Here is a 12671-nt window from a genome sequence, read left to right as displayed (position 1 = left end):
GGACACAAAGGAAGCAACAGAGTGAATCGCGAGAACAGCCATTGCAAAATGCATCTCGTGAGCTTTGGATTCCATAACCTGCGCCCCGTTTCATTTGCATGTGCGCAGGGAGGGCACAGCCTTCATGCTGGCTTCTGCCCTCGGAGGCGGACTGCTGTTCACGGTGCTTATCTGGGTGGCCTCTCACACTTGGATCCACATTCGGCAGAGGTGAGCGCTCGACAGCAGTGTTTGGCTGTGGCCTTTAGTTGGGGAGGCAGTGCAGTTGCCGACAGGGGAAAGTTAGCAACGGGAAAGCAGCCGTGCATGGGAAAAGACAACCACATGTGATCTGCCACCTGTATTGGACTGTCAGTGTTTGCATGCGGGGTTTTCGGTTCTGGCCTCTATTTTGTTTGCTTCTTGTTTTGAGCAGTGCTCTCTTCTCAGAATGCCAGTACTAGCAGATTGATAGAGTGTGCAAAAGCACAAATTGAAAGCGCAAACAAACAAAGCAAGAACGCATAGGAAAAGGGGAAGTGGATTGAGGCTAACGTTGAAGGGAAAAATGCAGGGCGATCTTTTCAAATGGGTTTCTAGCTGAAGTCAATCAGGGAAGGTCCCTGTGGGCACTCTGGACAGCTGAACTTTTTGGAAGTTATACTAAAAAGAGAAAATTTTTAGTCTCTCTTGAATTGCGACCTTAACTGATGCTAAAGCACAAGGATTAAGCAGCACTGTTGTCCCCTGAGATGTGATGAGCTTGCTATGTTAAGTTCTGATATATATATATATATATATATATATATATATATATATATATATATATATATATATATATATATATATATATATATATATATATATATATATATATATATATATATATATATTAAGGAAGCCAACAGTCACCGAAATCAAGGTGCATAGGGGAATGTTTTTTTTTTTATTTAATATCTAGTGCCAATCAATTAGTTTTTTTAAAACAAAATTACATATAAAGCAGCAGAAAAAACAACCATCCCACCGGCGGCATGGTTGTTTTTATATATATATATATATATATATATATATATATATATATATATATATATATATATATGGCGCTTTGGTATTCGGTAAAACCTGATTTTTGCACATCGTATGAAATTCGGTATTAAGGAAAAATTGTTCTAAATAAAAAAAAAGCAACAGAGAAAACTATGAAATTGTGTTTTCTTGCTAGAACCTGCCTTTCGTGACATGTTTTTGAAAGTCTTGAATTACAAAGAAAGTATTCCTGACCCCTAAGAAAACCAGCAGTCATAAATTTTATTTCATTGTTGAACATTGCCTGAAGAGAACTGCAAGTAAGGATGGCTGTGTAAAAGACCCGATTTTTACCCGATTTTCAACTTGGCAAAGCTGTGCCTGTTTTTCACCTCCCTGAATTTCGAAAAAACAAAAAAAAAAACAAAAAAAAAACTGGTAATAGGAGACCTTGTGTATACAGTTTTACTCCCCACCTTTTTTTTCATGGTTTCTTTTTCAGGTTTTCAGTTTTTCTTCTTTTACTCTCCATAATTTTTTCTAAATGTCATTCTTGGTGTTTTGCCCTTGCTCGATTTTATATTTGCATACTTTGAACATGTTTCTTGCCGTTGTGACTCCACGCCACCCATTTTTTAAAAATATTTATAATCAGCCTGTTTCGTCACTGACTAGCGAAACCACCCAAAACTGTGCATTCCTTTGAGGAGAGTTTGGCTGAACTTTGGTGTGGTCAACAGTGTGGTATAATGTTTTTCAGCTTGAACTCTGGCATCAGTTTGCATGTGTTCAGTTGCCAGTGTTGTACTCGGGCAGCAGTTGCTTTGAGGACACTGTGTCACTCACATGCCTGAGGCTCCATGGCCTTGTGCAGTGCTGTGGGATGCCTGAATTAAAAAAAATTGAAAAGGGTTTTAGGTTCTTCATCAAACTCTCCATTCGAGGAGCATAAATGCCTCGGAATGCCCATACCTCAATCTCTGGAACTTCTTGCAAAGAGCATGAGCGATGCTTGCTCTCCGCAGATTGGCAGTAAAGTGCATAATGCCTCAGCATTGCAGTTGCGAAATTGCCGTTAGTCCTGCGGTGAAAAAAGTGAAAAAACATATTTTTATTGTACATTTATGCCTACTCATGAAGATTGGAAAACAGTGGAAACTTCTTTTGCTTCAAATTAATTTTTTGTTTGTTTCGTTTACAAAAATGGAGCCCAAAACGACCTTTAAGGACATATCTTTGGTGATGAATTCGTGGTTATCTTGCGTTTAATTTAAAAGCATTGGAGATGGGGAGCAGGGTGCCTGCATGCAGCGCGCGTGCGCGCCTGTATGTGTTTGTCTGGGTGCCCCAGTGCGCACTGCCCCGGTGCGGGGACGGCTGATGCGCAGGCGGCCGCGAGATACCGTGGACGAGGAGGACCCTTTCCTGCCCCCCTCCGCGGTGGGTGCGCCTCGACGCAGCCGCGACACGTACGCGACCCACCTTCCCGTGCCCTCTCTCTCTCTCTTCCCCCAACACCCGACACACCCCCACTCACTCTGTGTGTGTGCCGTGTGATGACCTCTTCTTGACACGCTTGGTGACCCCCGCCCGTCCCTGCTTGCTTGCCTGCCTGCCTGCCTGTCTGTGTCTCGGGAGCGCACCCCGGTGATTTGCTCCCCGTGCAGGAAGTGGTCTGACTCGCTCACGCTAACTGCGGCACTGAATAGATCGCTTGTGGACACACAAGTGTGACGCCATTTCGCTTTCCAAACACGAGCGTAGCATTAGATGTCAGAGTTGATCATTTATTTAGGTGGCTCAGTGGCTAGGGTGACTGGCTGTTGAGATTAAGGTTGCGGGTTAAGGTCTGACCGCACCATTCGAGTTTTGAAGGAGGCCGAGTGCTAAAACGTTATGATGCTGTTTATTATTCATGTGTTGAACAGCAAGCAGGAAGGCTGTACAGGATGAAAAAAATGTGATGCAGTGCAGTCGTAAGAGCAAGCAATAATTTATTCACAAAAACGATGAAAAACACGCTGTACTTACATGAAACACTGCGCAAAGCACTGCATATTAAACAAGCCCAGGTAGTTAAAGTGAACTGCGACTTGGCTCATAGCACATAGTGTTCTTTTAATATGTAAAAATGCCTCAAGTTTCAGGAGGTGCCTACAGTTTGCTTATTTTCATTTATTTTACGCATACTAGATTCAGCAACTCCTGTTCATTTGAACAGACTTAACAGTTGTGTTGTAAAACGACACTGTCGTGTTTGTGTGCATAGCAGTGGCTGAGGAAGACCAAGGAAAATATGCAAGAATTGAAACCATGATCTATGAGATGTATAAAGGGCATTTATGCAGTGTGTCTATATCACTTGCTGTGACCACAAGCGATTGTGAATACGCTTTCTAGGTTTTTGCTGTGTGTTCTTTCTTTTTAGTTGTTTTTCTGGCACTTGGTCTAGGCGGCCCCGCTGCCTGACCTCTAGTGCAGCTAACAACTTTCAACTCACTTCAAGCTTACCAAGCAGGCATAAGCAAAGCCGACTTGCTTACTGGGTCCTGGTTACTTTCATGGCACTGTATCATACTGTATTGCATATATCACTTTTGCCGTTATGGAAGATGCAGATCGACACGCCTGTTTTGTTTGATTGCTGCATCGTTAGCTTAAGCATTGCCCACACTATCCCCGTGAGATGAAAAGTTAATGATTATGGCTATTGTGTGAATTGGACAACGGCACCAATGAACCTGAAAGTATGTACAGGTAGAAGAAACTCAAAAGGGACCACCGTGCCAGTGCATGATGATGCAGGCTGATTGTGAACCTGTGCCTGTTCTAAACAGCGGAGGCATGTCCTGTCATGCTTGCTTGCATGTAGTCCACCTTGGAAATTAGTATGCAAGCTGTGCTTATTAAAGTGTTAAAGTGTGCTTATAGTGCATAGTGTGGTTTCTGAAATAATAATAAGGAAATTGCACAGTATCTGTCTCGTATATCGTTGGACACCTGAACCACACCTTAAGGGAAGGGATGAAGGAGGGAGTGAAAGAAGAAAGGAAGAAAGAGGTGCCGTAGTGTAGGGCTCTGGAATAATTTCGACCACCTGGGGATCTTTAACGTGCACTGACATCGCACAGCGCACAGGCGCCTTAGCGTTTTTCGAAAAACACTCTGAGCGTGGTGAGGTATGCCTTCGGTTTCAAGAACAGCCTCAGGCGCTCACGTGTTCCCTTTAATATTGCTTCCCCCTGTACTAGCTTTCAGCATCCATCAGAAGCTAAATATGGCAGTGTAGTGTTTGCAAACGTTGCCATTTCTATGCATGCGGTGTCTTAGCTTTTGCTGTTTTACTAAACACTGCGTTTTGTTTCACTGTTATTGAGAAAGTTTTGCTCTCCGGTGTGCCGGCTTGGAAAAATTCACACAGGTTACACCCAAGCACAGCTTTTACTTGTCGCAGTAGCTTTCCCACCTTCCTCTAATAGCACTGCATGCTCTCAGATAAATGTGCTCACCATGGGCAATTCCATTCCCGTAATTAAATCTGAAATTTGCAGCCAACATGATTGATCCTGGTAACTTTTTACTCACCACTGCTGGTTTCTGTGGCCAGAAAGCTCAACCAGCTTTGTAGCTTTGTTGTTGCTTAACCACTAACTTGCTTTTAATGTTTGTCTTTGTGTCTCGTGTTCATTTCTGTCCGATATACTATGGCATTTGTGCGTCTGGAAGTGCATGCTGTAAGATTGAAAGGTAGTATGTAGCGATGCAAATATTAATTTATGAGAGACAGCTTGTGGTTTCGTTGGAAATTGGGTGATTTCTAGATTAATATTATTGCATATCTGTTGATAAATATTGCGAGGTAGAGCATGTAAAGAACCACTGAAATGAACCAGGTTGAATTGCTATCTAGCACACCTAGCCAGCCGAGTGTTTTAATACACCACATATTACGGCTATTTTAGGACAGGCAGAGTCGTTTCCTTATAGCTGATTGTAAGAGTCTACTTATTGCCTGCTTTGCTTTAGTTGTTAAATTTTTCCAAGCCTACTTAAATGGGTATATGGTTGGAGACTATTGAGAAGGCAGAATTTACATGTTTCGAGTTCAGTTCATGATGTCTCAAAAGGAAAAACGATGTAGCTTTTTAAAAGTTTCAAGTTTTGTGGTGGAAAGAAAGCTTGTTCGTTTAGTCGTTAAGTTCTTGTTCCACCTCGAGGAGCTTCTTCAAGTCGAACAGCTTCTTGAGGGAAACGCTAGGATTTGACCTTGTGAAACTGCCCTGTGGTCCAGCTGTGAGGCGTGTGCAAGTTCCACATGTGTTCTTTTGGCGCATTTGGCGGCCTTTCGAAGGCCTCTTTTTTTCCTGCTTTTTTCTTCGACTCTTCTGGCACTCTCCCCTACCCCCCATAGGAATGGACGTACCGCAAGCCGTGAGGAACAGGCCTTTTTGCAAGCCAGGTACACGCCGCCCCCAACGGTAAGCTGCACTGGAATTGTCCCCGCAAATTTCTATACATTTAGGTGTCAAAGCATTGCTGCTTTCAGGTTGCCGTCTTTTTGCTTTGCTCTCTTTTCTGCTTCCTACCGGGATGCTTCTTGCCTCTTGTGTGATTTCTAGGTGCCATTATAGGGGCTGTTTCCTTGGTGGAGTGACGTGGTGTGGACTCGGCAGTTCATATGTCACAGGCATCACTTGCATTTTAAAGCTCTTTGTGAGTGCAAAGGAAGACAAGGCAGGCAGAAGAGTTGACGATGGTGATGAGTGCACTGTTATGACATCACCCACGCCTTTTTCCTCACTATAATTGAGCAGCCTTGTAACAGTCAGAGTTGGCATTAACCTACCAGGACATGTGGACTCGAGCAACATGCAGCGGTCATCTACAGGAAATAAATTCGAGCTTTTGTTGGCTGCACACCAGAAAGGAGGCAGATGTTGCAGAGTGCACACTGCAGTACAGAAGTGTTTTGTAAAGTTTGTGCAACAAGTGTACTTATATAAACGTCAAAACTTCACGCTACTTTCTGCTGCATGCTGTCAACTCTGCCTCAAAAAGAGCGACTTTACCGAGCCTCCGCAGTACATTACAGTTTTTGTGGAAAGGTTGTAGGCACAGCTGCTGAGAAGCAGCGATGTTTTATTGCAGTGCAGTATTGAAGAGCTGAAGAACGAAAAGAGCTAATGCTTGGTTTCGAGGTTGTGTGTAGTTTACTAGCTGAAAATTAACTCTATCTGCATTGAACTCCTTAAACTAATTTTATTCAACATTTAGTAGTGGCACCCTGGCCTTTTGATTAGATGTGGCGGCATTCGCTTTCTGCTAGTTACCTGCAGGGTCTGTATATGGTTAGTGGAGGTTCAAGCTAAGAAATGTCCCACTTTTCTCTTGGTGTTCCAGCTACTAAGGGCGAGTAAAGCTAATAACAAATTGAATAGCAATAGTATGCTTTTACTAACAGGATGCAAAATGATAAGGCTGTTTTGTTGGTTGCCAAGATTTCTTGATTCTTGCAGCAGGCATTGCATATTGGAGCATAATCCATGCATACATTCTAGGCTTTGGCTATAAATTGGGATCAATGGGTTTTGGTACTGCCAGCTCTGTATGCTTGCAACCAAATTTTTCTTTTATTTTTGTATGCTGTTAAGAGTACTGTGCATCTTGTGATGTAATCCTGCCTGCACATCTTGTTTCATATGAGATGCATGCCCGACTCTGTTGCGACTCTAGATTCGAATGCAGGGCAAATCTTGTTAGGCAAGGACTTCACCCTACAATTTGCATTTTTGAAATGCTCCGGAGTGTAATGTGCATGGTGTCATGGGCATAGCCTGATATATCCTGGTCGATTTGGGGCTGGCGAGTGCAAAGTCTCAAAATTGTTTTTTTTTTTCTTTCACGCTGATGCTCTGTTGTGAGTCTGTTACTGTCATCTGCAGTATGAAACGCACCGGAATGCCTGGGAAAAGAGTGTTAGGTGGCAGGTGTTAAGTGTTGGTTGAGGGTCATTGGGAGGAAGGTGTTGGAAGAAGGGCATCAGATGAAGGGGCAATGCATGAGGGGCATAGGGTGAGGGAGTCAGATGAGGGGCGTCAGGATAGGTGCATTGTAAGAGGGGCTTCCGAGGATAAGGGGAGGCAAATGAGGGGTGTCCGAATAGGTGCTTGTAAGAGGGGTGTCGGATGAGGGGAGCGAGAATGAAGGGCGTCGGAATAGGTGGGTTGCAAGAGGTGTGTCGGATGAGGGGAGTCAGATGAGGGATGTTGGAGTAGGGGCATCAGATGAGTAGCACTGGAATGGGGCCTTGGATGAGGGACATATTTGCACGAAACTGCTAGAGGAATCACTGCAAGCACAAGTTTTACAGCACAAGCTGTTATATGGAGTCCTCTCCGGCAGGTTCAGAGTGCAGGCCGTCATTGTCTGGTCGCTTGTCATCACATGACCAGCACCAGACACCTGACTATGAGCCCGTTGCGATCGTTGTCGTAGTCCAAGTTGCCACAAAATCTGTAGGTCTTACACTTCTTTTAGGTCTTAGGCATTAACAAAAGACACGACAGCTGCGCAGTGACAGCTTTCACAGAGTTCAGCGTGTTACACAGCTGAGCATAAATACTTGTCAATTTTTAGTGACAGTCTTCTTGGTAGTGTTTGACCAAAGGGTCAGACACCAAAAGGTGCCGTTAAAACTGTAGTGTGCTGACCATGCCAAGTTTTACACAGGGAGTGCTTTTGAAATGTCTTTGACCAAGATAAACTGCGGCAATAGTAAGCCTTAGTAACTGCTGGGAACTAGTGTGACCACTTCTAGCCAGCCCAAACAGGGTAAATTAGGCTGCTGCATGATACTTTATGGTAACAGCATGATGTTTGATCTGTTTGAATCGGTTGGCTATCACTAGAGCTTTATTTCAACTGTGCTAACTGCTCTGAGTGCAGGATCACCTATTCCTGGTGTATAAGGAGGTTCAATTCATATACCTGCATTATTAATTTGTCTGTACTATTTAAAATATTAGCATCACATGGCACGGTGAACTTCTGAGAACTGAAAGCTCTCAAAGAAGTGATTAAACAAAGAAATAGTTCTTGTGCTTGACTAGTTGTTTGGCAAAACACGCTACTCTTTATGAAATTCTTTATCAGCACAGTGGGGCATGTACCGCTCACCTTCAAGTAGTACCGCAAGTCCAATTGGTTTCCAAGCTCTGTTTATTTATTCTGGAAGTGGCAGTAAATTTACTGCAGCCTTAAATGAACATAACAGCACTTGTATGTGGTCTTGCTGAGTGCTAATAATATCTGAGCGCAAGTGGTGGTCAACATAATGGTCATATTGTATCCTAAACAGAGCTAAAGGTAAGTTGTTCCTGCAATTTTACGCCTATCTTAACAATTTCTAGTTGTTGCACAAGTACAGTTTCCTTAAGGCCAGCAAGCGAAATGTTGCATAATATTGCCCAGGAAGTCGTGTTAATGCACAACTTTTTTTTTTAAATATGATGTGTTGGATGCCGTTAGCTGCCAGTCTTGGCACATGCAACATAAAAGTGCTCTTTTAAGACAGCAGTCCAAATTCGCACCTATCCTATTGCACCCAAGAGCAGGTGAAAAATGGCAGTCTTCCTGCCTTGACTTCCACTGTGGTAACTGCCTGCACCCTTCGAGATTAAACAGTGGTAACTCAAGAGTAAGCTGCACTCGGTGGAGTTAGCACGGGTGAAACAAAAAGGCTCTGCTGACAGCCGGCCGGCTGGAGCCTGTTGCCTCCCCCACCACCTTCCTCTGGCGTTCTTCAAATGTCTTGACCAGGCCAGCATGCGGCCCGTGGCCTCGGACTCGGGGGAACCATTGTTGGCGTCCAGGGGTGGCGAAGCGCGCCGAGGCATCACGCCGGAGCGGGCCCTGTCGTTCTCTTTTGTTTCCTTTGAGTGAGTGTCTCGACTCCCCGCATGATTTTTCTTTTTTCCGTTTTTTCTCTTTTTTTCTCTCTCCCATCCTATACCCCCTCCTCCCCCTTTTTTGGTGGGCGTGTCCTCGCCCTCTCCTCCTCCCCCTCCGGGCTGGGCAGTACCACCAGGCGTTGCAGTCTCGGCGAGCGTACCCGACGTGAAAAACCTTGTTGCTGTTTCAGCACCACGACGGCGACCTGACGTGCGCCACAAAGTTCTGAGCGGAGAGAGAGAGAGACACAGAGACTTGCAACACTACGGCGACGAGAAGACATTGAACCCATCTACTTTCTTTTTTTTACGCCTTCCTTCATTTGTCAGACAGCCGCACACTCACCTCACCCGATCAATGACAAACCTGCTTCATTGCCCAGTGTTCATCGTGGAACTTTCTTAAGAACTTCCTTGTTCTTGTTCCTATTTTTTCCCCCTATTCTGTCTGATCGGCTGTCAGTCGCTTTGTCGTCTGCTTTCCCCTGCTGGAATATGAATGCATCCATTACAGATTTGATGGTGAAAGCGGCTTAGTGCCACCAAGCGTTGTCTAAATGGTGATCTGAACAGTTTTTGTTGGTCCGTCAGGATACGTTGCAATGTCCTCATGTGTCCAGCTGTGTTATGGAAATGCGCGATGCTCGGCATCTTGTCTGCGGCACTCCGCAATGTGTGGGGACACTTTCAGTGTGAGCTTGAAAGAGATCCGGACATTGAACAACATTCCAAGATATGGTTTTGAAAAAGCTGATGGGCCAGCATGACTGGGAACATGCTTCAACTAGTAGCTAATGGTGGCTTTGGGTATTTTTGCGAGATTCCGCGCAGTTAAATTTGAGGTGCCACGTGAATGCCAAAGTTCTTCATACGTTAGCAAGATGCAGGGAAAAAGCGTGAAGGGGGACAGATCAAAAGTAGCAAATGTAGATGAAGAGAGCAGGATGATGTCTTCTCCTCCTTGCAGTCCTTCTCACAAAGATGATGCCAAATGGATGATGAAAATGTGACTCAAGATAGGTGGTGAGTACGAAGTGTTTTGCTGAGCCTGACCATTTCGTCCAAGCTCAAAGAGACCAGAAGGCTGCACCATGGCGCTTGCTTGTATTCAAGTAGTTGGCTAATTTGCGGAAAAACATCTCTGGATCTTTGATATGTGCACAGTCAGTGACTCACTCCTTCCTGCCAGAATGGCTTGCACAAGAGGCAAGTGTTTCTACTGGCACTGGCACGAGCAGTGAGGAGTCGCGGATGACCATTCAAGCTGCCAGTAGTAGGCCAAGGTGCCGGCACGAGCAGGCTGCGAAATGCTGGCACAACTAGCACGATAAAATGTGAATAAGTATCTTGGCTCAGTCACAGGAAGTCCACAGTGCCATGGCACGCTGCATGACTTCTTCACAGTGGCCACCTTGTTCATTAGAAGCCGCACAGCGTGGAATGTGAAGCGGCTTGGTGGCGAGTTGTGCACAAATGATGCAAGAAGTTATGTAGCAATGCATTGGTTCATCTGTCACCACCGTCGTCACGGAAAGTTGTGCAAGGGCGTTGCGAGTGGCCACGCAAGAGGTTTACGACAGGTCATGCGACCGTGTGTTGCCGGTTGCGGGTTCCCTCGTGCTGGATTCACAAAGGGAGCTGAGCAAGGCTTCAGTCGGCTGTGCTGGAAAGCGCGGCCAATATCGGTCACACACCGCTGGGTTGCTCGCTGCCCAGTGCCGCCAGCCATCTGAGCTGTCGCCCATACTTGCGGCCAGACATTCCTCTTCCTGGCGACAGTGTTCCCGTTTCTCTACCCCTCAAGGAGCCCAGCTAGTCAGTCAGCAGAAACCCGAGGTTGTAAACGAGACTTTCGGGGGCAGCACCCGTCGTCCTCCTGGAAAGTGCCAGTCGGCGTCATTGCCGGTTGTGACTGCCACCGCAACGTCACCGCACGCATATGTTTGTTTGTACATGTTGTTTTACCGATTCTTTTTCTCTCTCTCTCTGTCTCGTTGCCGAGAATCTCGTGCTCCGATTGCGGGCGCGTGCATCCACCAATGCTCAACTTGTGCGTGACGCTGCTTGCCCCATGACATGGATCTCATTGCGGGAGGCTTTGTTAAGCTCATGACAAACTGTTTGCTATAACCTCACATGATTGTTTCACAGATTTTTTGTTCAGAAGCGATTTCATGCATAAGGGTAAGTGAAAAGGCAAGTTAGTGCTGTGCACAGATGCAGTGGTAAAACATTTCTGTATTGTGCCTAACTTCCTGGGTTAGTATGTAATAAAACTTTGCCAACTGAGTAACCCAACAACAAATAGAGAGCAGGTTCAATTTTGCTGTGCGATGCCCTGCATCTGATTGCCAGTGCATTTCTTAGGTGATAGGCCAGAATGGAGGGAGGACTGACTGGTAAGGTGGGAAATATTTCAACCAATTAAGTAGTGTTAAACAATTACATGGAGTTTTGTTGTAGCATTAATTTTGTTCCCGCCCAAAGAGGTTGTTAATACACGGGGAATAGTACCACTGATGTAGATGCATGCCTAGACTTGACATGAACTCTTGATGATTTTTGGCTTTAGACATTAGTTCTTCACTTTTAGACATTAGTTCTTCACTTTTTTTTTCTGAATTACAACAAGTTTCATATATTTCAGTACTGCCAAAAAGCTTAAGAGCTGCAGACAGCCCATAGTGGTCTGCTGTCTCGACAATCGACCTTCATGCTGAGCCAAATATACCTACTCTGGACCAAATCACCACATAGCTTGGCAAAACTTTCACTTCACATTCCTTTTGTCAGTATTCTTCCCACTCCTTAACCCGCACTGCCGTAACACAGTGCCACTGCAAGGAGCCATCTGGACCAACTGCTCTTACTCATTCCAGATGCTTTCCTTTGTGTTCAGGAGAAAAGATGTCCATTCCATTATTCCCCACAAAGTGGTCGCACTGCATTTATGCAAAGTGCATTTGCGCATTTGTGAATGCATTATTTTCGCATGGAAAGCCTCCCCACTGAGATCCGAGAGCTGCTGCGCACATTTCACATTCTCGGGCACAGCCCGAACTTTTCGTCATCTGCTCGCTGTACGTAAAAAGTACGTCCCGTGCGTCCACGCGAGTTTCGGTGGAGTGCACTGACGCGGGACGGGCCTCTTTTTCGTTGTCTGCATGTGCAATGTGTGTATACATCGACGAAATGCTTCGTTGACGCATTCTTTTAATTTTCTTTTTGTGGGAAGGCCACAGAAGCGAAGCGGTAACTAGCGAAAAACCAAAGATGTGTTGTTGTCAGAGCTTCTGTGTCTTCTCAGCTGCCATACATTTGGTCTCTAGGAGCACCTGGGAACCAACACGTCTGGTGCCGATGCCATTCCCCCTGACCACTTTAGCAAAACACATTAGGTATTGAAGCCCACTGTCATTACCTCCTTGTGTAGTGTTCAGCAAAGGAAGTTACTGTAACTGCACGCTGACCTGTTGTTATCTTGAATAGTCATCGTAACTGCTTGTTGAGTGGCAGTTAAAACATTGACAGGCAGGCACTGGTAGTGAATTTCTGGCTGCGCTCCCAAGCTTTCATGACTGTGTGTGTGTGTTGTGTGTGTGTGTGTATATATATATATATATATATATATATATATATATATATATATATATATATATATATATATATATATATATATATATATATATATATATATATATATATATATATATA

At 44.8% G+C, this 12671-nt stretch overlaps 1 protein-coding gene across 9 annotated transcripts in view; it reads left to right on the top strand.

The window, feature by feature from the left end:
* Positions 1 to 12671, top strand: part of LOC144101354 (protein tweety-like) — a 33296-nt gene that overhangs the window by 19354 nt on the left and 1271 nt on the right. Inside the window, exons 12-16 of one of the 9 annotated variants that reach the window (XM_077634467.1) lie at positions 109 to 210; positions 2397 to 2477; positions 5420 to 5486; positions 8827 to 8945; positions 9149 to 12584. In XM_077634467.1, the coding sequence (XP_077490593.1) occupies positions 109 to 210; positions 2397 to 2477; positions 5420 to 5486; positions 8827 to 8945; positions 9149 to 9167 (388 nt within the window). In that variant the 3' untranslated portion in view covers positions 9168 to 12584. Of the gene's footprint in view, positions 1 to 108; positions 211 to 2396; positions 2478 to 5419; positions 5487 to 8826; positions 8946 to 9085; positions 12585 to 12671 lie in introns of those variants that run through there. The other 8 variants (XM_077634475.1, XM_077634473.1, XM_077634470.1 and 5 more) reach the window with 8 other exon arrangements.

This window comes from Amblyomma americanum, chromosome 8, assembly GCF_052857255.1.
Source record: "Amblyomma americanum isolate KBUSLIRL-KWMA chromosome 8, ASM5285725v1, whole genome shotgun sequence".
NCBI classification, from domain to species: domain Eukaryota; kingdom Metazoa; phylum Arthropoda; class Arachnida; order Ixodida; family Ixodidae; genus Amblyomma; species Amblyomma americanum.
Note: the sequence above shows the minus strand (reverse complement) of the source record. Positions and strands in the feature narration are given on the sequence as shown.